Source organism: Xyrauchen texanus, chromosome 46 (genome assembly GCF_025860055.1).
Source record: "Xyrauchen texanus isolate HMW12.3.18 chromosome 46, RBS_HiC_50CHRs, whole genome shotgun sequence".
In the NCBI taxonomy this organism is placed as follows: Eukaryota; Metazoa; Chordata; class Actinopteri; order Cypriniformes; family Catostomidae; genus Xyrauchen; species Xyrauchen texanus.
This window is the reverse complement of record NC_068321.1, coordinates 4,553,882-4,577,834: the sequence shown is the minus strand read 5'-3', so window position 1 is coordinate 4,577,834 and position 23,953 is coordinate 4,553,882. Positions and strand designations below refer to the sequence as shown.

At 41.4% G+C, this 23,953-nt stretch overlaps 1 protein-coding gene across 2 annotated transcripts in view; it reads left to right on the top strand.

The window, feature by feature from the left end:
- Positions 1-23,953, top strand: part of LOC127638236 (WW domain-containing oxidoreductase-like) — a 401,462-nt gene that overhangs the window by 82,170 nt on the left and 295,339 nt on the right. For both annotated transcript variants that reach the window (XM_052119676.1, XM_052119675.1), the window contains one exon: positions 16,420-16,508. In XM_052119676.1, the coding sequence (XP_051975636.1) occupies positions 16,420-16,508 (89 nt within the window). The remainder of the gene's footprint in view (positions 1-16,419; positions 16,509-23,953) is intronic.

The window sequence follows — 23,953 nt, the reverse complement described above, 5'->3', positions numbered from 1 at the left end:
AGCTGCTCTGTGCTGTTTGCACACTCAGCGTTTAACATTAAAGTTCACCACAGAAAGCTTGTGTCTCCTCTCGTCCTGTGTCCTTGAAGAGATGTGAGCTTCTCGTAAAATTCTTCAACAGTTTCGTCCATATATGCCCTCTCTCCCTCTCTCTTTTTCCTCTGAAACGCGTCCATCTGTCTAATTGTTCACCTCCGCTGCTTTAATGCTTTTACATGACTTCTCCCTCCTGTTTCCAGGCAGTAAACTTTATTTTCTTCGAGAGGCTTTAATCTGCACAGGAAAGCAGGCGTCCAGCTTGTGCACCCCATTTTGGACGTGCTCCAGTATTTTTGTTCTCTCTATTATTTCTCTGCATTGTTCCAGACTTTATAAAACATCATGCTTTTCACTCAACACTTAATCCCGTTTTTAACCCCGGGTAAAGCAACGTTTCACACTTGTAATTTTAAAAGGGGGAGCAGGGTTAGCACTGCATTTGCGGGATAACCCTGCATTGCGTTGTCAAAGCAATACAGTGTGAAATGATGTGGCGTTAGAATGTTTCAGAAAGTTGTTTAGCCACACACAACCAATCATATAAAGCCTCAGTAATCACCTCATTTAATATTCATGTGCTTTGTACAGTCACTGAAACTGTCACGCGCCGTTTCGTTCTCTGTCTGAGGGAAACCATTGAACAGTGATGGCAAACACGATAACTGCCTTGATGAAGAAAACAGTATTCCATGTTTTCATGGCATATTTCAGAAGAGGAAAGACAAGCAGAGCTGATTTGTTGGGTGACATTTCCACACAAGAGCAGCTCCACGGACAGGTTATGTGTCTGTCGTAAGCTGTATTCGTCCAGTCATTGTTATTGGCTGTTGATTAAGAATGTTAACCCAGGGTTTATGTTTGTACAGTGTGAAAAATTGGAACATGAATACCCATGATTATTATTAACCCAGGGGTAAAGTATGAACAGTGTGAAATACGAAACAGCAGAACCCAGGATTCTGTTTACACGGGGTTTAGAATGACCCAGGATTAACGTTTTCAAGTGTGAAAAGCTCTATTTAATATTTGTCAAGTGATCAGGCAAAATGCAAATGTCTGCATATTATGATTTAGATTTTTTTTTTGGTAGAGTCATCGATATATAGAAAATTGGCCAGAATATACATTTACAGTATATATTCAAGCTGTCAGTCAAGTAATATTTAATCACAATTAATCACATGATTTTTTTTCATAGTTAATTGTAATTAATCACAGATTTGGAAAGTGCTGAAATTTGATTCGATATAGGCTATACTAATTTTCTTGTCAAAATGCATTTAGAAAACAATTATGTAACAGAAATGTACAGTTCTACTATATACTGTATTAACCATCAGAGACTCAGAATAGCCAAATTGCAATGTTTGTCTACAGAAATTAAACAATACCTATGTTTATATTAAAAAAGTTTAAGAAAAATAAGAAAATACACATAACAGTAGCTAAAACTCTAAACTTTATCACCACTAACAGACCAACTATTTTGGTGAGAAAAAAACTGCATTTTGAATGTCACAGCTTGCTAAAGTCACACAACAGTCACCTCAAAGCAAAATGTGCCTAAATATCAAGTTTTTCACAAAGACTGCTATTGCTTTCTGAAGTCACATAGAATTCACCGCAAAACAAAATATGCTTAAAAATCTTGATTTTTATAATAATCAGAAGCTTCATATGATCATGGAGGAAACACAATGATAGAGAGAGAAAAATAAATTATATCATCAATCTTTATGCTTGGGTCTCTGAAGGTTAAATAATAAATGCATTCATACATCTGAATATATTAATAAATCCTACAGATATATTTTTAAATCCAAAGATATTGGTGTAGTCCTGAGTATAAACAGTAGTTGTAAATCTAAAGATATAGAGATATTTTCAAATATACATGCAAATCCTGAATATATGTTTGTAATTATATATATATATATATATATATATATGTGTATATATATATGTGTGTATATACCACAGTTAGTTCCGGTCCTCGAATCTGATTGTATGAAAGACGTTCCATGAGCACTGATGGTGTGACAGGATCAGCACTCAGACACTTCACTGTGTGTGTATCACTCCACTTGTGTTCACACTGTTCTAAACTAAAGTGTAAGCATAGTGCATATCTGTTAGGAGATACTGTATGGGGTCAATTCCATGCCACATATATTTGCAAAAATATAAAGTATTGCAAAAGCAAATAAAGTTTTGCAAAAGAAAAAAGCATTGAGCAAAAACATTTTTTTTTTCCAAACAAAAATGAAGTATCACAAAAGTAAAATAAAGTATTCAGAAAAAAAAGAAAGTTTTGCAAAAAAAAATAAAGAATTGCAAGATATAAATAAAATATAGCAAAAACCAAGATATAATTAATTGCAAAGATCAATGACTGTTGTAAAAGAAACTGAAGAACTTTGATCCTTTTTTATCTCTGCAACAGATTTTTGCCACACATCTTTTCTTTGCAATGCTACTAATTATTTTGCAATGCTCCTTTTAATCTGCATTTCCATCACGTGTGAGCTCATGATACCGTTTTGCCTTTGCACTTCACTTTTCTGTGCGTTTCACTTTATGGCACTGTTTTGATGTGGGGGTGGAGTCAGGGGATTGGGGCGTGTACAATGGGCTCAGAGATGCCTCCCTGGAAGTTACGTCATTAGCTTGAGACACGGATCAATCATCATGGCCGAGCAGAGGCATGCGGGTGGATCTCAGGTATATAAAGTTGATTGTTTCCTTTTATTTAATAGCATTAAATGGGTATTAACAGCACAACATTAAAAGCACCTGCCTAATATTGTGTAGGTCCACCTCATGCTGTCAAAACTGCATCAACCAGCATCTCAGAATAGCATTCAGAGATGATATTCTTCTCAACACAATTGTACAGAGCAGTTATCTGAGTTATCGTAGACTTTGTCAGTTTGAACCAGTCTGACAATTCTCTGTTGACCCCTTTCATCAACAAGACATTTCTATCTACAGAACTGCCGCTCACTGGATGTTTTTTGTTTTTGTTACCATTCTGAGTAAATTCTAGAGACTGTTGCTTGTGAAAATCCCAGAAATACTCAAACCAGCCCGTCTGACACCAACAATCATGCCACGGTCCAAATCATTTGATCACATTTTTTCCCCATTCTGATAGTTGATGTGAACATTAACTGAAGCTCCTGACCCATATCTGCAAGATTTTATGCACTGCACTGCTGCTACACGATTGGCTGATTATATCATCACATGGTTGATTGTTGGGATTTTTAACGAGCAAAGAGAGTCAGGACCTTTGTTTATCATTTCATCCGAATGATGGTATTTCCCAGCAGAACATTGCCCAGAGCACTGTCTCTGCCAGCCTGTCTTCTTCCCATAGTGCATCCTGCTGCCATCTCTTCCCAGGGTAAATTACGCTCATGCACCCAGCTGTGCACATGATCTAAAAGAAAATGTGATTCATCAGACCAGGCCACCTTCTTCCATTGCTCCATGTTCCAGTTCTGACACTCACGTGTCCATTGTAGGTGCATTCAGCAGTGGACAGGGGTCAGCATGGGCACTCTGACCGGTCTGTGGCTATGCAGCCCCATATGCAGCAAACTGTGATGCACTGTGTGTTCTAACACCATTCTATCATGGCCTGCATTAAGTTTTTCTGCATTTTACTAACAATACATACACCCCACCAGACCTGTCGTTTTGGAGATACTCTGACCTAGTCATCTAGCCATCACAATTTGGCTTTTGTCAAAGTCGCACAGATCCTTAAGCTTGCCCATTTTTCTTGCTTCCAAAACATGAAATTCAAGAACCGACTGTTCACTTGCTGCCTAATAAATCCCACCTCTTGACAGATGCCATTGTAATGAGATAATAAATGATATTCACTTCACCTGTCAGTGGTTTTAATATTGTGACTGATCGTGTGTGTGTGTGTGTGTGTGTGTGTGTGTGTGTGTGTGTGTGTGTGTGTATATATATATATATATATATATATATATATATATATATATATATATATATATATATATATATATATATACTGTATATATATACTGTAAATATGCAAATGTAAAACCTTAATATAAAGTTGTGAATTCGAATACATTTTTATGTAAATCATATAGGCCTTCATTGAAATCATAAATATACTGTACATTTTAATATATACAGTTTATGGGTTTTGTTTCAATCTGTACTGCTCTAGAAGTGATGAATGGTAAATGATGTGCCATCTAGACAAAAGAGTGATTCACTGAGTGATAATATCTCACTCCACTGAAACATTCTGCCTTGTATTTGTATGATGTTTTCAGCCCCAACCATGTTTGTTTTGGGACCGTACCCATATGAGTATTGTATCTGTGTCTATATACTGCCTGATTACCATCATGCCATATCACATGACTGAAGAATGGATCCATTCCAACCCGTAATGGGAAAACATATTTGTCTCTTTGACTGTTCACTTAGGGGACCCCCAATGCTGTGTCAAATTTAGTCCTTCCTGGTCTCGCGTCCTGTCTCTTTGGCTTTCTTCTCATCCGGCGTGTGATGAATCTGCATGTGCTCCAGTGGGGCAACACAAGCTCAGGAAAAACCCTCTTGAGCACTTGTGCCTACGCTTTCAAAAATAAACCTGTTTGTTGCATCTCCATCATACGTTTATCAAATCATATCCGAGCAGCATCGCAGCTTCCACGGGCTCCCGCAAAACCAATTTATCTCCTCCTAAACGGGGCTGTAGCTAAACGCCGAGCAGGTGTCATCAGTCACCGAAGCGTCCTGGAATTCTCTCAATTCCTGTGTCCACATTATATCCTACTTGTATTTACTGCTTAGTAATGCTTTATAGACTATAAACTACATATCTAAAAGATTTTGATTCTACTGGAAGGCTTAAAATATGTTGAGAGGCCTTTTTCCTCTTTAAACTGGGGAGTCAGCTAAATCTGAACCATTTTCTGGTATCAGTACCTCAATTTTTGAGAGTGTGCTTAGGAAATATTTATCCCCTGAAGGAAATGCAGGTTTGACGATACAATGGATTCAAGAGTGTCATGTGACACATCTGGCTTTTGCTAACTTGTCATTTGTCTGTATTTGTCTGCAACCATCTATCCTCCATATGTTATGTATGACGGATTTCTCTAAATCCCAGATGTGAGAGAACAATGCTATGAAACAGACACCAAACATGATGAATGGATGACAGAATGGCAGTTGGAGTAGCGTTACCTGAAATACACAACAAAGATAGACTTTGATGACAACGTTTTATAACTTTTAACTGGAAAAGTTACAGACCTTATTGAAGACATTGAGGGGGAATTCACTAAACAGTTGCGCCACAAAAATATGTGCCTTTTTCGCTAACCACCAAAAACCCAGATTCATACTTGCTGGTATACCACTGTGCCATGCAGAGCCATTTGTTATTTTCAGTGCAAAAAAATGATCTTTCAATGTAAATTAGGCTTATTATAGAAAATATTATGAACTTCAGTGATATTTGCCAACCTTGATTAACGTTAAACCAAGTTTTATTTAATGCTTTTTATTCAATATCTATTAATAATGACAGCAGTAACTCATTTCACAACATTTTTGACACATTTAATTTTTTCCATGTTTTCTGTTTCATTTCATTTCATCACTAATAGGTTGTCTAATCAAGTTAATTAATGGAAATTTTATAAAACGAAAGAAAAACTATTCATTTTCAATCTAAAATTGCCTTTTTTTTTAATAAAGTGTTTCTATTTATCCTCACGCATAATCAAAACTAGGGTTTTGAATCGATTACCATTTTTTAACTGATTAATCACCCAATTTTCTGTGATTAGTCGTGATTAATCATAAATAATCACGGTGTATGATACATTACAACAAACATAAATTAATATATAATCATAAATGTATTTGCTTTATACTTTTTTTTGGTTTATTCGTCACACAACTTTTTTACAGGTATAAATCTTTGACACAAGTATTTGTAATCATGACATAAAATCAGTGGACATGCTATAATTAAAAGTTGGGCAAAATGTTCTAGTGTTTTCCAATGGACTTAAAAATAAAAATAGGATCAAATTGATAGATTTAATTCATATCAAGCTTTATTGGCAAGATTAACTGTAATATACATTGTCAATAATATTTAGGCCTATTAGACACTATACATACAGATATAAATCAAATTGAATGCTGAAGTTTAATTTGATGAAGTTTAATATCTGTTGTTCAGTCTCTATCATGCACACGTTGGGTCTCTCTCACATGGTTTCATTTTTGACAGTGGATCCGATGAAAGTTAATGAGAGTTTTCGGGCAATGCGAAGAGAAACAGCAGCTGGCACGTATCTCTTCCACACCTGGCTCATCACTTACGGGTGAAGTCTCAATTCTCCATACAGTAAATCTTCTTCCGGGGTTATTGTGCCTGGGACATGCTTCCCTTGTAATGAGTAATCGTGCATTGCTCCACACAGTCAGTTTCTGTGCTTAGATGTGCAGGCCAGTCAAACATGTACTTCCTGGAAATTTATACATGTCATTTTTTAGCCACAGGAAGTATCATGAAGTGAAAAAAAAGTATACTGCATTAATTAGGTAGGGCCGTATAATTTCCATTTTTATGACATAATTCCGCAATTCTCTCCAAATTTTAGTTATCATGGAAATTATACGGCCCTACCTAATTTGCATAACTGCTTTTGTAAATCAGCTGCTGAAACAATGCAAACTGTGTGAAAATAACAACACTATTAGTGAATACAGTTCATTCTTAAGTTCACTTTTAATGAGTGCCTTTACATATACAGCTCATTATCAAAACAATGTATAAAATGTAATTTAAATCATTAGGTGTCTGTCAAAACATAAACAGACAAGTGCACAAGATGCGCTGAATAAGCAGTCAACATCAGTTAAACTGCTTAAAAACGTCCCCTGATCGGAGAACACAGTTTGAAGTCAATATGCATTCACAACTGAAGTTTTGCTCAAATAATAGGACATATTTATGAGTGAAACAGGATATTCATCCTTTATTAAAAAAAGATATATATTTTGAACAAAGGTACACTGGTGATAAATCATGCACAATAAGTTTAATTGATAATTAGTTCATTAGTTATCTAGACCCCTTCAGTTTTGTTTGTTTCATATATGGTGAGAAATAAAACACTGACCCACCAACTAGTCGACTATTTATCTGGATGACTAATAAAAGTGAGTTGTTGTGGAAGCACGAATACAAAACGCATGTGGAGGCAACCATACTGTATAGTGGAAATGCGGTTTGGGCTGGTAATGCAAATGTTGCAGATTCAGTATCAGTTGGGGGCCACCTGGACAATTACTAACTGGACAATTAGTAAGAAAACCTTTGTTGTGCCCTTAAGCAGGGCACTTAACCTCGGGTTGCTCCTTGGGGACTGCAGCTGTAATTAGTGTACTGTAAGAATCTGTCTGGTAGATGATAAGTGACCAAGTGTGTATGTTTTTAATAACTTCAGCTAATGGGTAACAATGGGCTGTTAATACTTTGTTGGTGAGAGACAGAAAAGGAGTGAGTTGAGGGCATAGCCAGATTGTGGTCCCACAAAACCCCTGACATTTTTGGCAGTGCACATTTTCTGTTTATTTCTTTGGTGCTTTCTGTACTTCTTTTAGTTGAGATTTCTGCATCATTATTTGAATGAGCTATCACTTTGTTGCTCAGTGGTTTTTATTCTGGTTTAATTGATTTCATATTTACCAGCCCCTAAAAGTCATGTCAGAAAATGGTCAATCAGACAGTCTCTTCCTGTCTATTTGGGTGGTTCTTGGCTAGAATAAGTTGCAAAGTGGACCAGAATTTATTCCGATAGTCAAACATCTGGCTCTGCTAGACTACCTTGTGTCAGACTGGTACTGTCTATTAACCAACAGCATAGAACATCAAAACTACCTGTTTTGGTTTGATATCTGTCCAGATCATTTAGTCATCAGTCTTCACATCTGTCATCTTGTATTTCCTAGCGTCTGTTATATCCTGTCTCCCAGATTTTACACAGCGTACACCTGCCAAATATGGCTACCGGAGCCTGACACTCAATAACTCACACAAGTGCTGCCACATCACTCTCCCAGTAATCTGTCTAACTGGACGCTGATCTTTCCTCATGTGCTGCGTACACTAGAAAGGAGCCCTAAGGTGTAAATGGTACTGTTCAGCACTTAATAGTCATATTTAAAATATTTATAGGGTATTTATATTTCATGCTAGCATATATTATTGTAAATAATAACATTTGCATTCGTCCATATTTCATCATGCTAAGGCAGGTTTAATTGCAGAAACCAAGGGGTTAAGGGTTTGTCCAGTTAGCTCCTGCAGGTAGATGCTTTCTCCATTGACGGCCAGTCTAAAGGAGCCAAATACTCTGAGGGTATAAACCGTTTTGCTAGTAACAATTAAATAGCAAATGTTATAGTAGATGCTTTGCCGGTGACCAATTTTAAACCATGATTCCACCTGGTAGTAAGATGCGGGGGGTTCGCTCTCCTTTTCTGCATATCGCGGCACCGTTTTGTGGCTGCCCCTCCGGCCCGCTCGGTTCTCACGATGGCCAGTCCGCCCCTGATCGGCCCCAGTGCCTTTATACCGGGAAAATGCACGGTATGCCGGATTGGTAATCCAGCTCTGTCAGGACGTCATTACCATCTGCTGCATAATAATTATGTCACATGTCATTTGTGGCTCAGATGATTGGCCTAAAAACATCTCAAACCAGAAGCGAGTTCCCAATAGTAAAGATGGCAGCATGCAAGTCGCATACTTCCATGTGCTCCTGAGCCAGCTGAGAAACTGCCTTTGAGATGAAGGGGAATGCTTAAGGATTGCTTTATAGATGCATTACAGACCTTCTTGGCAGATGTTTAGAAAGCTCACATTTAATCCAGACAATAATCTACAGACAGACACCGAGATCTTTATGAAACAATTATCCGTTCACTGACAGCAATTTCTGTGTGTGGCCGTTGGCTTCGCCTTAAAACACAGCCGTGCTGTATACCTCTCAGTCTTATCGTATAATCACACCACCCCAGTCAAGGTCTGCAGGCCCACAGGCTAAACATGATTTAGATCAATGAGACCTGTAACATGGAGTAGCTTTGTACTGCTGTTGTATAAGCCTGTCTATAGGAGTGAGACTGTGTGTGTGGTCTTGTTTGCCAATCCATGTTGAGACCAAATGTCCCCACATTGATAGTAAAACCTAAAAATAAAACCTCATTCACCCCACAAGAAAACTGCTTTATAAAATGACTAAATAATACCTTATTTCATGTGTTAAAAGGCCGAAAGGTACCTATGAAGGCCAAAGTATACTTCATCACGCTCTGACTACAGTATGCGTGATGTAGATTTCGTTATCAGCACAGTCTGCATGAACTGTCCACTCGTGCCCTAGAATTTATCAAAATGTGGACAGTCCTCATTTGTGCGCCTGCCGTTGACTGTACTAAAAGAGTATCACAAAACAGTCATACTGCGCATGCATTGAGCACATTCGCTCAAGGTCAAAAGAGTATACTTTGAAAGGCACCATGGTCGAACAGGCACGATCCGTTCAGAAGTATACCCAGGCCTTAAGGGTTAGGTGCCCTTGTGAGGTCCCTTCCCCCAGGACCCCATACTGCCCTCAAATGGACAGAGTCCCCCAATCACCCCTATGGAACAACACAAGGGCCCCTATAAATGTTTTAGAATCCACAGATACTAGAGACCAATGTGTAACAGAGGGCCCCATCTCAGAGTCTCAACCCCCCACATGGGCCCCTAAACTTCCATTTTTGTAACATGGTCTCCTATGCCCCTGAACATCCCTTTTTGTTTCATTGGGTTAAAAATAAAATCAGACAACAGAAGACCCCCCCATCCAATGACCAACGATCCAATGTTATCGATACAACGCCTAAATATTGATATAGACATTTTTTTAAGATTTACCTTTATTTTAATACTCTCATGTCAGCCACATCCGTTCGCATTTCCATCAGGCAGTGAAGCAACCGTATTACATTTATTTGACTTTATTTCACATGGAACACGGATGGGGTCTTTGAAGCCAAATTGTGCTCTGCTATTTGTGCACCGTGCGCATACATCAACCGAGTTTCCTGCGAAATGTGAGCTCCTTTGACAGGATCCATGTGAGCGCATCAACCGGGCACTCCTTAAAACGCAAGCTCTTGTGACAAATGCAGAGCGGCTCACATGCACAATTAATTCAGGGTTCTATCAATATTGATGCGTATGCGACGCATTTTACGTGAGAATTTGCTATATAAATATACCATGGAGCAGTTCAACCATCATGTGAAACATCTTGACAACGGCGACATTCTGAACAGCACTAATGAGGGAAAGAGAAACCTGCTCAGACCCAGCATCAGTTATAAGACTTTACACATCGACACATCAACACCTTAACTAACATTTATTCCAGTTAACTGTAACATCATTTTCAAAACAACTGTGGAAGTTGTAGCCATGAAAAGCACGTAGAGGACGGATAGTTGGAAACATGGGTCAAGGGTCAAGTATTTTGAATTGGACTAAACTGAAAAATAAGCTGACATCAAATGCTTGATGATCACTTGTGTATGATTTTTTTTTTTTAAATGATTTATCTGTATATTTTTTTAATACAGAAAAATTAAATAAATTTATTGATTGTGTAAAATAGGCACATAATATCGGAATATCGCTCACAGGCCCCTGAATTTAATCGTATCGCAGCAGACTTTGAAGTATCGGCAAATATCGGATCGCAGGCCAAGAGAATCGATATAAGATCATATGGTGATGAAATGTCCGATTAACACCTCTATTGTTGGGGGCCACTTGACATTTGTTTCTCTGGGACCCATGATGCTATGTTTCGGCCCTGTGTGTAGCAATATACTGTATTTGGCTTAATTTAAGCAATAATAATAAAAAAAGGGTAAATGGGAGGACCCCACAATTATATAAAACATATTGTGTGTATGCATATATATGTATATATATGTATGTCTGTGTGTGTGTGTATGTATATATATATATATATATATATGTGTGTGTGTGTAATAATATATATATATATACACACACACTCACCTAAAGGATTATTAGGAACACCTGTTCAATTTCTCATTAATGCAATTATCTAATCAACCAATCACATGGCAGTTGCTTCAATGCATTTAGGGGTGTGGTCCTGGTCAAGACAATCTCCTGAACTCCAAACTGAATGTCAGAATGGGAAAGAAAGGTGATTTAAGCAATTTTGAGCATGGCATGGTTGTTGGTGCCAGACGGGCCAGTCTGAGTATTTCACAATCTGCTCAGTTACTGGGATTTTCACGCACAACCATTTCTAGGGTTTACAAAGAATGGTGTGAAAAGGGAAAAACATCCTGTATGCGGCAGTCCTGTGGGCGAAAATGCCTTGTTGATGCTAGAGGTCAGAGGAGAATGGGCCGACTGATTCAAGCTGATAGAGGAGCAACTTTGCCTGAAATAAAAACTCGTTACAACCGAGGTATGCAGCAAAGCATTTGTGAAGCCACAACACGCACAACCTTGAGGCGGATGGGCTACAACAGCAGAAGACCCAACCGGGTACCACTCATCTCCACTACAAATAGGAAAAAGAGGCTACAATTGGCAAGAGCTCACCAAAATTGGACAGTTGAAGACTGGAAAAATGTTGCCTGGTCTGATGAGTCTCGATTTCTGTTGAGACATTCAGATGGTAGAGACAGAATTTGGCATAAACAGAATGAGAACATGGATCCATCATGCCTTGTTACCACTGTGCAGGCTGGTGGTGGTGGTGTAATGGTGTGGGGGATGTTTTCTTGGCAACCTTTAGGCCCCTTAGTGCCAATTGGGCATCGTTTAAATGCCACGGCCTACCTGAGCATTGTTTCTGACCATGTCCATCCCTTTATGGCCACCTCTGATGGGTACTTCCAGCAGGATAATGCACCATGTCACAAAGCTTGAATCATTTCAAATTGGTTTCTTGAACATGACAATGAGTTCACTGTACTAAAATGGCCCCCACAGTCACCAGATCTCAACCCAATAGAGCATCTTTGGGATGTGGTGGAACGGGAGCTTCGTGCCCTGGATGTGCATCCCACAAATCTCCATCAACTGCAAGATGCTATCCTATCAATATGGGCCAACATTTCTAAAGAATGCTTTCAGCACCTTGTTGAATCAATGCCACGTAGAATTAAGGCAGTTCTGAAGGTGAAAGGGGGTCAAACACAGTATTAGTATGGTGTTCCTAATAATCCTTTAGGTGAGTGTATATATATATATATATGTGTGTGTGTGTGTGTTTGTGTAATAATGTATACATCCATCTGTGGACTGGAGTCATCAGATAGCTAAAAATGTTGTGGTGGGCAATTTGTGGTGTCAACACAAACTTCCAATTTTGATATGATATTAATTGTCTTTAATAACCAAGTGTCCTAATTTTTGTTGGCGATAACGCTGAAACACACACCTCTAGATATTAGTCAAGCCCCATTGGGCAGTAATAATCTGAGGAAAAGTGATGTTGGACAGTTATTGTATATCTTGCAGTTTGCAATCGAGGGCGTATGACAAGACTAGACATGATTGCTCTGAAGTCTTTATAGTGCAGTAGCCATCTAGAATCGTCTACGGCACTAATTGCGCAGAGGCTGATTAGCAATTGTAAGTGGTTTGTAGATGTACTGTTGATAGGAGAAGTGCTGATGGGGTGGTTTTCATGTTAACCTGGTGGTGCACTGTACATGCCATAATTAAATTGCCCCATGTCTCCTAACCCCACTGTAATATTAGCAGAGTTTATACAGTCATTCATCAAATATTCCCTCATCAGAGATGCCGTACAGGACTAGCGGAACCTGCTAACTTAGCACACAGCTGTTTGCGGCGAGAAGGAAACGCTGAGAAAAGTCAAAGAAATAGACCTGAAATTTTCTTTATAAGCATATAGATCTTACTGATAAGAAAGAAGTTGTAGTTTCCATAATTCTGAAATTACAACTATATCATTTAGCATTTGCTCTGCTAAATTAGTAGTATTAGTACACATAGAGTGGAAGCCAATTTACATATATATATATATATATATCAGGGTTGCCTTTAGCCGGTTATTGACCGTTAAAATATTAAGATGTCTGACCATTGTTGGACACAATGCCCAGTGAAAATATTAACATGCATTTGCAACCACTTTAGTTCATGCCACAAGTGTACAGCGTGATACTATCCCAGTGATCACAGATGCTTTAACTTTCCCGAAGTTTACAAATTCCTAATCTGCGAGTGCACCATGTTGAATCCCACACTTTGGCAGGATCAGTTACAGCCTTATTCCCTCATCTTGCTCTCATGTGCCCACAGTAAGAATCTTCTCACTTTAGAATCACATTAAAACAACCTTGTGTTGCTGTCTTCTGGAGAGAAGGACACGACAGGATTATTTGAATCTCAAGTTGTAGAGAAACACTGGACATGATTGACTTCACTTTGACAGCAAAAATGCTTTTGTGCTGCTCTGAAAAGTCGGAGTAAATAGTCATAAGAAAAAGAGCCAATTATATAAGCCAAGGTGAGAAATTATATGATATAACCTAACTATATTTTATTTTTATATTATTTGTGAATGTAAATCTGTAGTTTTTTTGCTATGCACCCTGTTGAAAGCATTTTTGAATTAGAGTCTAATTCCAGGAATGGCGTTTATTTGTATTTTTATGGAAAAGCAGCTATAATTAACAAATTGTTATCATTCATTTGACTTGATTGTGTGTCATTATTATAGCCTATTGCATCATTATTCATAGTTCATCCTGTTAAAAAATAAACTGCGAAATTAGATGTCCGGATGTTTTACAATTTGTCCAGCAAACTTGATCATTCCCGAACATGTTGTCCGGCACCAAAATTTATTATTTCTTTAGTGAAAACTGATATATATATATTTTCACACACACACATACAATATCCTGGTGGGAAATTCTGCTTAAACTGGCCTAAAATAGTAGAGGTAGACCGATATATTGGTTTTACCAATTAATCATGCCAATAGTTGCTTTTTGGAACGTTATCTGCAAAAGTATATGCTGATAGTTTTTTTTTTCTTTCTTTCTTTTTTATTCCTCTGCAATAAACCTCATATTAAGGGAATTTTTTTTTATCATTCTACAAATGTATTTTAAAAAACTATCAACCAAATAATCGGTTATCTGCATTTTTCACCATCTTAGTTATCGGTCTTGGCCAAATCGTATCGTCAACTTCTATAAGGTCTCGCTAGAAGAAAGAAATCACTGGATAGCTGAATTCTGCATTCTGTTGGTGTTTATTTTGTGAAAATGTGTGACTGCACATTATCCAGCTTATTCCAAGACTACTTGACCAATAAATTAATGAATATGAAACATTGATATGAGCTGAAATTACTTTAATAGCTTGTTGAGATCGCACAGTGATACGAGAAGTAGGAAAGATGACTCCCAGATACTTTATTATTATTATTTATTATTTGTTTTTAAATAGTTATTAAACCATATATAGTTGAAGTCAGAAGTTTACATAATCTATAATTTTGGCAAGTCGTTTAGGACATCGACTCGAAGTAATTTTTCCAACATTTGTTTATAGAACGATTGTTTCACTTTTAATTGACTATATCACAATTCCAGTGGGTTCCACATTCACTAAGTTAACAGTGCCTTGAAGCAGCTTGGAAAATTCCAGAAAATGATATCAAGCCTTTATGCAATTAGCCAATAAGCTTCTGGAGTCAATTGAGGGTGTACCTGTGGATGTATTTTAAGACCTACCTTCAAACTCTATGCCTCTTTGTTTGACATCATGGGAAAATCAAAAGAAATCAGCCAAGACCTCAGAAAAAAATAGTGGACCACCACAAGTCTGGTTCATCCTTGGGAGCAATTTCCAAATGCCTTAAGGTACACGTTCATCTGTACAATCAATAGTACGCAAGTATAAACACCATGGGACCACACAGCCATCATACCGCTCAGGAAGGAGACACATTCTGTCTCCTAGAGATGAACGTAGTTTGGTGTGCAAAGTGCGAATCAATCCCAGAACAAGAGAAAGGCACCGTGTGAAGATGCTTGAGGAAACAGGTAGACAAGTATCTATATCCACAGTAAAACGAGTCATATATTGACATAACCTGAAAGCCTGCTCAGCAAGGAAGCAGCCACTGCTGCAAAACCACCATAAAAAAAGCAAGACTACAGTTTGCAAGTGCACATGGGGACAAAGATCTTACTTATTGGAGAAATGTCCTCTGATCTGATAATGACCATCGTTATGTTTGGAGAAAAATGGGTGAGGCTTGCAAGTTGAAGAACACCATCCCAACCATGAAGAATGGGGGTGGCAGCGTCAAGTTGTGGGGTTGCTTTGCTGCATGAGGGTCTGGTGCACTTCACAAAATAGAGGAAGCATCACGAGGAAGGAAAATTATGTGGATATATTGAAGCAAAATCTCAAGACAACAGCCGTGAAGTTAAAGACATGCAATGGTTTCTACAATTACATTTCAGGACTTGTGAAAAAGGTGTATGTAAACTTCTGACATCAACTGTATAACCTTACATGCATATATTAAAATTGGACATTTGAAATCAGCTCTTCTGTTTTTAAAAGCTTGTTTAGGTAAATTTGGTGAATGTGTCAAATTGTTTGTGAAATGCTGTATTTTAGACTACTACTACTTTACCTCAGTAGAACTTCAACTAACCTCTGACCAGTGAGACCATGATCCTTCCTTTGTGGAGTGATTTATGTGTCTTCCCTAATATCGATCTTGCTCCAGTCTGATCAAAGCTACACCTAAAAGCCAGCTTTGAGAGGGACCATTATTGTGGATTTGGCTTTGCTCATACATTATTTATCTCCTTGAGCCTGTTCTATATGCCATTATGGACATTATGAAAGAAGGAAGCCACTGCCTTAACGTTTACTTAGTGTAAGCACAGGATGCACAGAGCAAAGATCGGATACAGTTAGCGCGGAGGGTCATAAAAATGCCATAAAGAGGATATTGAGATGCGCTCCCGTCCGAGAATGTGCAACATTCCCTATTGAAAATGCAGCCCTGATTTAGGGAAAGCGAGTTGTTTTTGAGATATAGCAGAGATTTTCGGGTGGGATGTGTTCAGTGAGTTAGTGTGGGATGTGTGGGCTTTGGCTTTTAGTTTGTTAGCGATGTGATGTTGATGGATGTAGCTGGTGCAGTGTGTTTAATGTTTTTTCTTTTTTCTCTTTCTCTTTCTCTTTTTATTCACTAGCGCAAAGCGCGTGTTGAAGCCATGACCCTGGATTTGGCCTCATTGAGTAGTGTCCGAGAGTTTGCGGAGGCCTTCAAAGCCAGAAAACTGTGAGTAATGCAAAATACAAGATAACAAGTATTTATTACACAAAGTATTATAAGACTGCATCTGTGAATTCCTGTACTTCCATAGAATGTACTAAATTTGATTAAAAACTTTTCAATCATTGATGAAGTACGTTCTGAAGGTATATTCTCAGACAGACAACAACTGCTACATCTTTTACAACTCAATAATTTGATATAGAGTGTGTATATTCATATAGGGTGAGAAATAGGGGCTGCCCAAATGCAAGATTCTAGATTTATTGTTCATCTTAGTTTGACTTTGGGGAACACTGACTTATTTACCCTTATAACCACCTATCAGTTTGCCAACCTTGGTATTAAAAGCTTGATTGTACACCTTACAGAACTGCTCAACTCAGACACAGAGGCCAGAATGAGTCTCCCACCCCCCCCATTCCCTGCGCTCCATTACTGAACTATCACATCAGAGAAGGGGCCAAAAGGTCTCTCCTCTTTCATCGTGACCCCTCATCCCTCTCTGCGGTCAATAAATACGTATCTGAACCTGAGATGTAATTCCATCAATCTCAAAGCCACAGATTGGTGAATCCTTCACAGTCTCCTAGTTAAATCAATTACTGTCCAGCTTTCAGGAAGTTGTGTCACATTGCACAAGCTGAGGGAATAATGACACTGATTCTTAAAGAATGAGTCTCAAAATTTATATATATGGTTTGATATTCATCTAATAATGAACAAACACAATCTGTTTAACTAATAACACAAAAATGATTGTATTGTTCTTGTACATGTTGAATACATCATTCAAACATTCACAGTGTAGGCTGAAAAAAGTATGTGAACCCCTAGGCGAATGACGTGAACAAAAGCTAATTAGAGTCAGGAGTTGGCAAACTTGGCATTCAATTAATGAAACGAGATTGTGTGGGTTAGAGCTACTTTGACTTATAAAAAGCACTAAAACATTTTATGTTTGCTCTTCACAAGAAACCACTGCTGACGTGGACCATGTCTAGCAAAAAATAGATTTCAGAAGACCTACGATCAAGAATTGTTGCTTTGCATAGAGCTGGAAAGAGCTACAAAGTCATCTTGAAGAGCTTAGATATTCATCTTTCCACAGTTAAACAAATTATGTATAAATGAAAACAATTTACTACTGTGGCTATTGTCCTTGAATGTGGCCATCCAGCCTAGATGACTTAAAGACTGCCTTTACATTCCATCAATGCTACTGGGAAAATGTTTTTTGGACTGATGAAACTAAGGTGTAATTATTTGTGAAGAGCAAGCAGCACTATGTATGGCGTAAAAAGGGCACCACATACCAACATGAAAACTTCATCCCATCTGTGAAGTGCGGTGAAGGGAGCATTATGACTTGGGGTTGCTTTGCTGCTTCAATGCCTGGATGCTTGCTATCATCAAGGGAAAAACAAATTCCCAAATTTATCAAGATATCCTACAGGATAATGTCAGGGTCGCCACACACCAGTTGAAGCTCAGTAGAAGTTGAGTGATGCAGCAGGACAATGACCCTAAACATCGAAGTAAATCCACTACAGAATGGCTTCAAAAAAAGATAATCCACCTTTTGGAGTGGACCAGTCAGAGCCCAGACCTTAACCCAATAGAGATGCTGTGGAATGACCTCAAGAGAGCCGTTCACACCAGACATCCTAAGAATATGGCTGAGCTGAAGCAGTTATGTTAGGAAGAATGTTCCTAAAAAAACTTCTGAATGTTATACAGGTCTAATCCACAGCTACAGGAAACGCTTTGTTGAGGTCATTGCTGCCAAAGTAGGATCAACCAGTTATTAAATCCAAGGGTTCACTTTCTTTTTCCGCATCACTGTGAATGCTTAATGGGATGTGTTCAATAAATCTGTCCATCCGTCCGTCTGTCTAATTGAAACTGTAAAATAAATATTTAATTTATATTATAATATATATATATATATATATATATATATATATACACAGTGTATAAAGGAGTAAAGACCAGAGTGACTTTGACTAGGGACAAATTGTTATAACCAGACGATTGGGTAAGAGCATCTTACCAAATCGGAGTGACGGACCGCAAACCGGCGACAGACACATCGATGCTCGTGGGCAATGAAGGCTATCCCGTGTGGTCCGAACCAACAGAAGGTCTACTGTGGCACAAGTCACAGAAAATGTTAATGATGGAGGAATGTGTGACAACACATAGTGCTTCGCACCCTGCTGCGTATGGGGCTGCGTAGCCGCAAACCAGTCAGAGTGCCAATGATGACCCGTCCACCATTGAAAGTGCCTACAATGGGCACGTGTGCGATGCTCTGGGCAATGTTCTGCTGGAAACCCTTTCATGTGTATGTCAATTTGACACATGCCACCTACCTAATCATTGTTGCAGACCAGGTACACCCATTCATAGCAATGGTATTCCCTGATGACAGTGACCTCTTTCAGCAGGATAATTCGCCCTGCACACACTGGCTTGAAGAATATATATATATATATATATATATATATATATATATATATATATATATATATATATATATATATATACAGTACACTATCGTTCAAAAGTTTGGGGTCACTTGCATGAAATGTTTCTCATGATCTTAAAAGTCTTTTGATCTGAAGGCGTATAAATATTTGAAATTAGTTTTGTAGACAAAAATATTATTGTGCCAACATATTAATTTATTTCATTATAAAACAAATATTTAATAATAAAATGATGTCTTGGACCAAATAATAAAGAAAAGCAGCCAATAAGTGCCCAACAAAGATGGGAACTCTTTCAATACTGTTTAAGCATCCCAGGGTGACACCTCAAGAAGTTGATTGAGAAAATGTCAAGAGTTCATTTATGCAAACTCTAGGCAAAGGGTGTCTACTTTGAAGATGCTAAAATATAATATAGTTTTGATTTATTTTGTATTTTTTTAGTCACAACATAATTCTCATATTTCCATTTGTGTTATTCCATAGTTGTGATGACTTTACTATTATTCTAAAATATGAATAATAATAATTAAAAAAAATAATAAAAATAAAGAATGAGTAAGTGACCCTAAAGTTTTGAACGGTAGTGTGTGTGTGTATATATATATATATATATATATATAAATAAACTATATATAAAAAAAAAAAAAAGTAAGATGCAGGAATTTCATTTGTTGGATTGAATCCTGTAAGTAGTATGGACTAACTTAAAAATATCTTTGGCTAAGAGCATTGATTAGATATTTGTATCCATTATCTATTAGCATCATATTACATAATGTTATTTAATATGATGTCAAGACAAAACATTTAACAGTTTCGGGTTGTCTCTTATGTCTTCTATTATCATATCAAAGAGTGTTTTTTATCTGTAAACATTCATTAGTGTTTTGATGGTGAGCTGGAGCAATCAGTAATTAGGCTAATGATGTGCAATTATGATTCAATTTAGACGTGTCTAGAATATGTGCTCTGCTCTGTGAAGATGTGTGGATTCAGATGAACCGTTGAAGACATGTAGTGCTTTAGCAGATTTCAGGCAAAGATGTGCTGATGTGGTTTGGGTTGAACATACACAATCCAGTAATAGATAGCATTCCACACATTAACACTGACTAAAGGATCTATAGAACACAGTTTTAGTGAAGAAGCTAGTTATGTTGGAGTAGTGACTTAGCTATAGTCACTGTCCAAAATTAACATTGTGCCCATGCCTGTCAGTTTTTGTTGAAACTAATTAATATTAATTAGGTAATGCGCAGATAATGTCAAATAATATATAGATATATTTAATACTGATAAACGGTCATTCTTGATGACCAATTGTAGAGTTCCAATAAATATTTCACATAAGTAATTTTATTTGAAAATTGCAACTATACGTCATTTGATGTTGATAAACCATTTTTAATTGCATTAAGACCCTTAAAGTATAGCGAACACAAGTTGAGACAGTCACAATGTCGGGGAAAAACTGCTTTATTCACAAAGCAAAGCAACAGTACAAAACAAGGGCAAATCCAGTGAAGAGTAGTCAAGGGGAGCGTGAGGTCGAGAGCCGGGGAATCAAGATAGAATAAATAGTGGGAGCAAAAGACAGGGGAACAAGGGGAGCTGGCAAGCTAAGAGGTAAACAAGAGGAGAGCAAAACTAGACGAGACTAGCAGGGGGCAAAGACACGGGAAACTAAATACAATAACCAACCCCCGTGCAGCGAAAGGGTGGTGATATATATAGGGGCGAGTGCAGGTGTAAACCATGACAGGTGATGAGACGAGTGCAGGTGAAATTAATGTGCAGGAGTGCAGATGACGCGAGTGCAGGTGGTCATAATGTTCTGGGGATTGGAAGCGCGTGAGAAACTCGAGGAAGGGAGATTGCCTACGAGCATGTGAGCGAGTAGGAGCAAAGTGGGCGTGAGGGCTCGAGCGAGCAAAAAGAGCGTGAAAAGCTCGAGGGGGCGGAGTGAGGGAGTGTGCGCTAGACGATGCGGGGAGAAGCAGAGGAGCGGGGTTCATGACAGTACTCCCCCCTCTGAATAGGACGGCTCCTGACGGCCGCGGGAGGCGGTGCAGGATGATCGGGGGACAGACAAAGGGAAGTGAGACAGTCCATGGGCAGTTCAAGGTAAGGTCAGGGGGAACATAGTGGACAGGCGGGTGGTCGGGAGATCTAGGGGGCAGCCATAGGGCAGAGACTGGGTCAGGGGGTCTGGAAGGCGACTGGAGGACAGGGACTGGGTCCGGGGGTCTGGAAGGTGACCACCGGACAGGAACAGGGTCAGGAGGCCAGGGAAGAGGCCACAGGACAGGGAGAGTGTCAGGGGGCCACCGGACAGGGTCAGGGGGCCAGGGAAGAGCCGTGAAAGGCGGAGCCGTGGAGGGCTTGGGAGACGGAGCCTTGGAAGACGGAGCCGTGAGAGACTCGGCAGGCGGGGTACTGAGAGGCTGAGGAGGTGGCGCCATGGGGAGCCCAAGAGACAGGGCAGAGGGAGGTGGTGCCGCAGGAGGCTCTAGAGGCGGAGGCCTGGAAGGCTCCGGAGGTGGAGCCGAAGGAGGCTTTAGGGGCGAAGGCCTGGAAGGCTCAGGAGGCGGAGCCAATGACGGTGGCACCGTGGGCGGCTCCAGCGAGGTAGGCCTGGAAGGCTCTGGAGGTGGAGCCGAAGGAGGCTTTAGGGGCGAAGGCCTGGAAGGCTCAGGAGGTGGAGCCGATGACGGTGGCGCCGTGGGAGGCTCTAGCGAGGTAGGCCTGGAAGGCTCTGGAGGTGGAGCCAAGGGAGGTGGCGCCGTGGGAGGTCCCCGAGGCGACGACCTGGCAGGCTCTGTAGTCTCGGGGGGTACAGCCGTAGCAGGCTCGAGGGGCGGAGCTCTAGAAAGCTCTGGAGTCTTTGGGATCAGAGCCGTGAGAGGCTCGGGAGGTGGAGCCGTGGGAGGCTCTGGAGGGGGAGCCGTAGGAGGCTCTGGAGGGGGAGCCGTAGGAGGCCCGAGAGGCGGAGCCGTAGAAAGCTCTGGAGTCTTTGGGAGCAGAGCCATGAGAGGCTCAGGAGGTGGAGCCGTGGGAGGCTCTGGAGGGGGAGCCGTAGGAGGCCCGGGAGGCGGAGCCGTAGGAGGCTCGGGAGGCGTAGCCGTAGGAAGCTCTGGAGTCTCTGGGAGTAGAGCCGTGAGAGGCTCGGGGAAAAAGGTCGTGGAAGGCTCGAGAGGCTCGAGGGGGGGAGCCATGAAAGACTCGAGAGACGAAGCCCTGAGAGGCTTGGAAGGGGGTGGAGCCCTGAAAGACTCGAGAGGAGAAGCCCTGAGAGACTCGAGAGGGGAAGCCCTGAGAGGCTTGAGAGGGGGAGGAGCCCTGAGAGACTCGAGAGGCGAAGCCGTGAGAGGCTTGAGGGGTGGAGCCATGAAAGACTCGAGGGACGGAGCCCTGAGAGGCTCGAGGGGAGGAGGAGCCCTGAGGGGCTCGAGGGGAGGAGGAGCCCTGAAAGGCTTGAGAGGGGGAGGAGCCCTGAGAGACTCGAGAGGCAAAGCTGTGAGAGGCTTGAGGGGTGGAGCCATGAAAGACTCGTGAGGAGAAGCCCTGGGAGGCTTGAGGGGAGGAGGAGCCCTGAAAGACTCGTGAGAGGCTTGAGGGGTGGAGCCATGAAAGACTCGAGGGGTGGAGCCCTGAGAGGCTCGAGGGGAGGAGGAGCCCTGAAAGACTCGAGAGGCGAAGCCGTGAGAGGCTTGAGGGATGGAGCCATGAAAGACTCATGAGGAGAAGCCCTAGGAGGCTTGAGAGGGGGAGGAGCCCTGAGAGACTCGAGAGGTGAAGCCGTGAGAGGCTTGAGGGGTGGAGCCATGAAAGACTCGAGGGGTGGAGCCCTGAGAGGCTCGAGGGGAGGAGGAGCCCTGAAAGACTCGAGAGGCGAAGCCGTGAGAGGCTTGAGGGATGGAGCCATGAAAGACTCGTGAGGAGAAGCCCTAGGAGGCTTGAGGTGTGGAGCCATGAAAGACTCGAGGGACGGAGCCCTGAGAGGCTCGAGGGGAGGAGGAGCCCTGAAAGACTCGAGAGGGGAAGCCCTGAGAGGCTCGAGAGGGGGAGGAGTCCTGAGAGACTCGAGAAGGGAAGCCCTGAGAGACTCGAGAGGGGAAGCCCTGAGAGGCTCGAGAGGCGGAGCCCGGGGGGGCTCGAGGGGTAGAGCTCTGGGAGGCTTGAGAGGAGGAGCCCGCGAGGGCTCTGAGGGGCGAGCAGAGGCTGGCAGGTCCGTGGAAGACTCTGGGGGCGGAGCAGAACCCGGCAGAGCCGTGGAAGACTCTGGGGGCGGAGCAGAACCCGGCAGAGCCGTGGAAGACTCTGGGGGCGGAGCAGAACCCGGCAGAGCTGTGGAAGACTCTGGGGGCAGAGCAGAACCCGGCAGAGCAGTGGAAGACTCTGGGGGCGGAGCAGAACCCGGCAGAGCCGTGGAAGACTCTGAGGGAACCTCTGCGGTCTTGAGTACAAGACGAGACTGGGGAGAAGGGGCCCTCTTCCTTCTCTGACGTCTTCGGCCAACAGGGGATGTGGCCATGGGGGCGGTCGAGGCTACAGGCGCTGGCTGCCTGACCGTGGCCGACATGGGCGTTGGCTCGTTGGCCGTGGCGGGCATGGGCGCTGGCATGTTGGCCGTGGCGAGCATGGGCGCTGGCTCGTTGGCCGTGGCGGGCATGGGCGCTGGCTTGTTGGCCGTGGCAGGCATGGGCGCTGGCTCATGGGCCGTGGGCACTGGTTCATTGGCCGTGGCAGGCATGGGCGTTGACTCGCTGGCCGTGCCAGGCTTCGAGGCTGGGACCGTGACAGGCTTCGGAACTAGGGCCGTGTCCGGCCTCGGGACTGGGGCCGTGACAGGCCTCGGGACTGGGGCCGTGACAGGCTTCGGGACTAGGGCCGTGTCAGGCTTCGGGACTAGGGCCGTGTCAGGCTTCCAGACTAGGGCCGTGTAAGGCTTTGGGA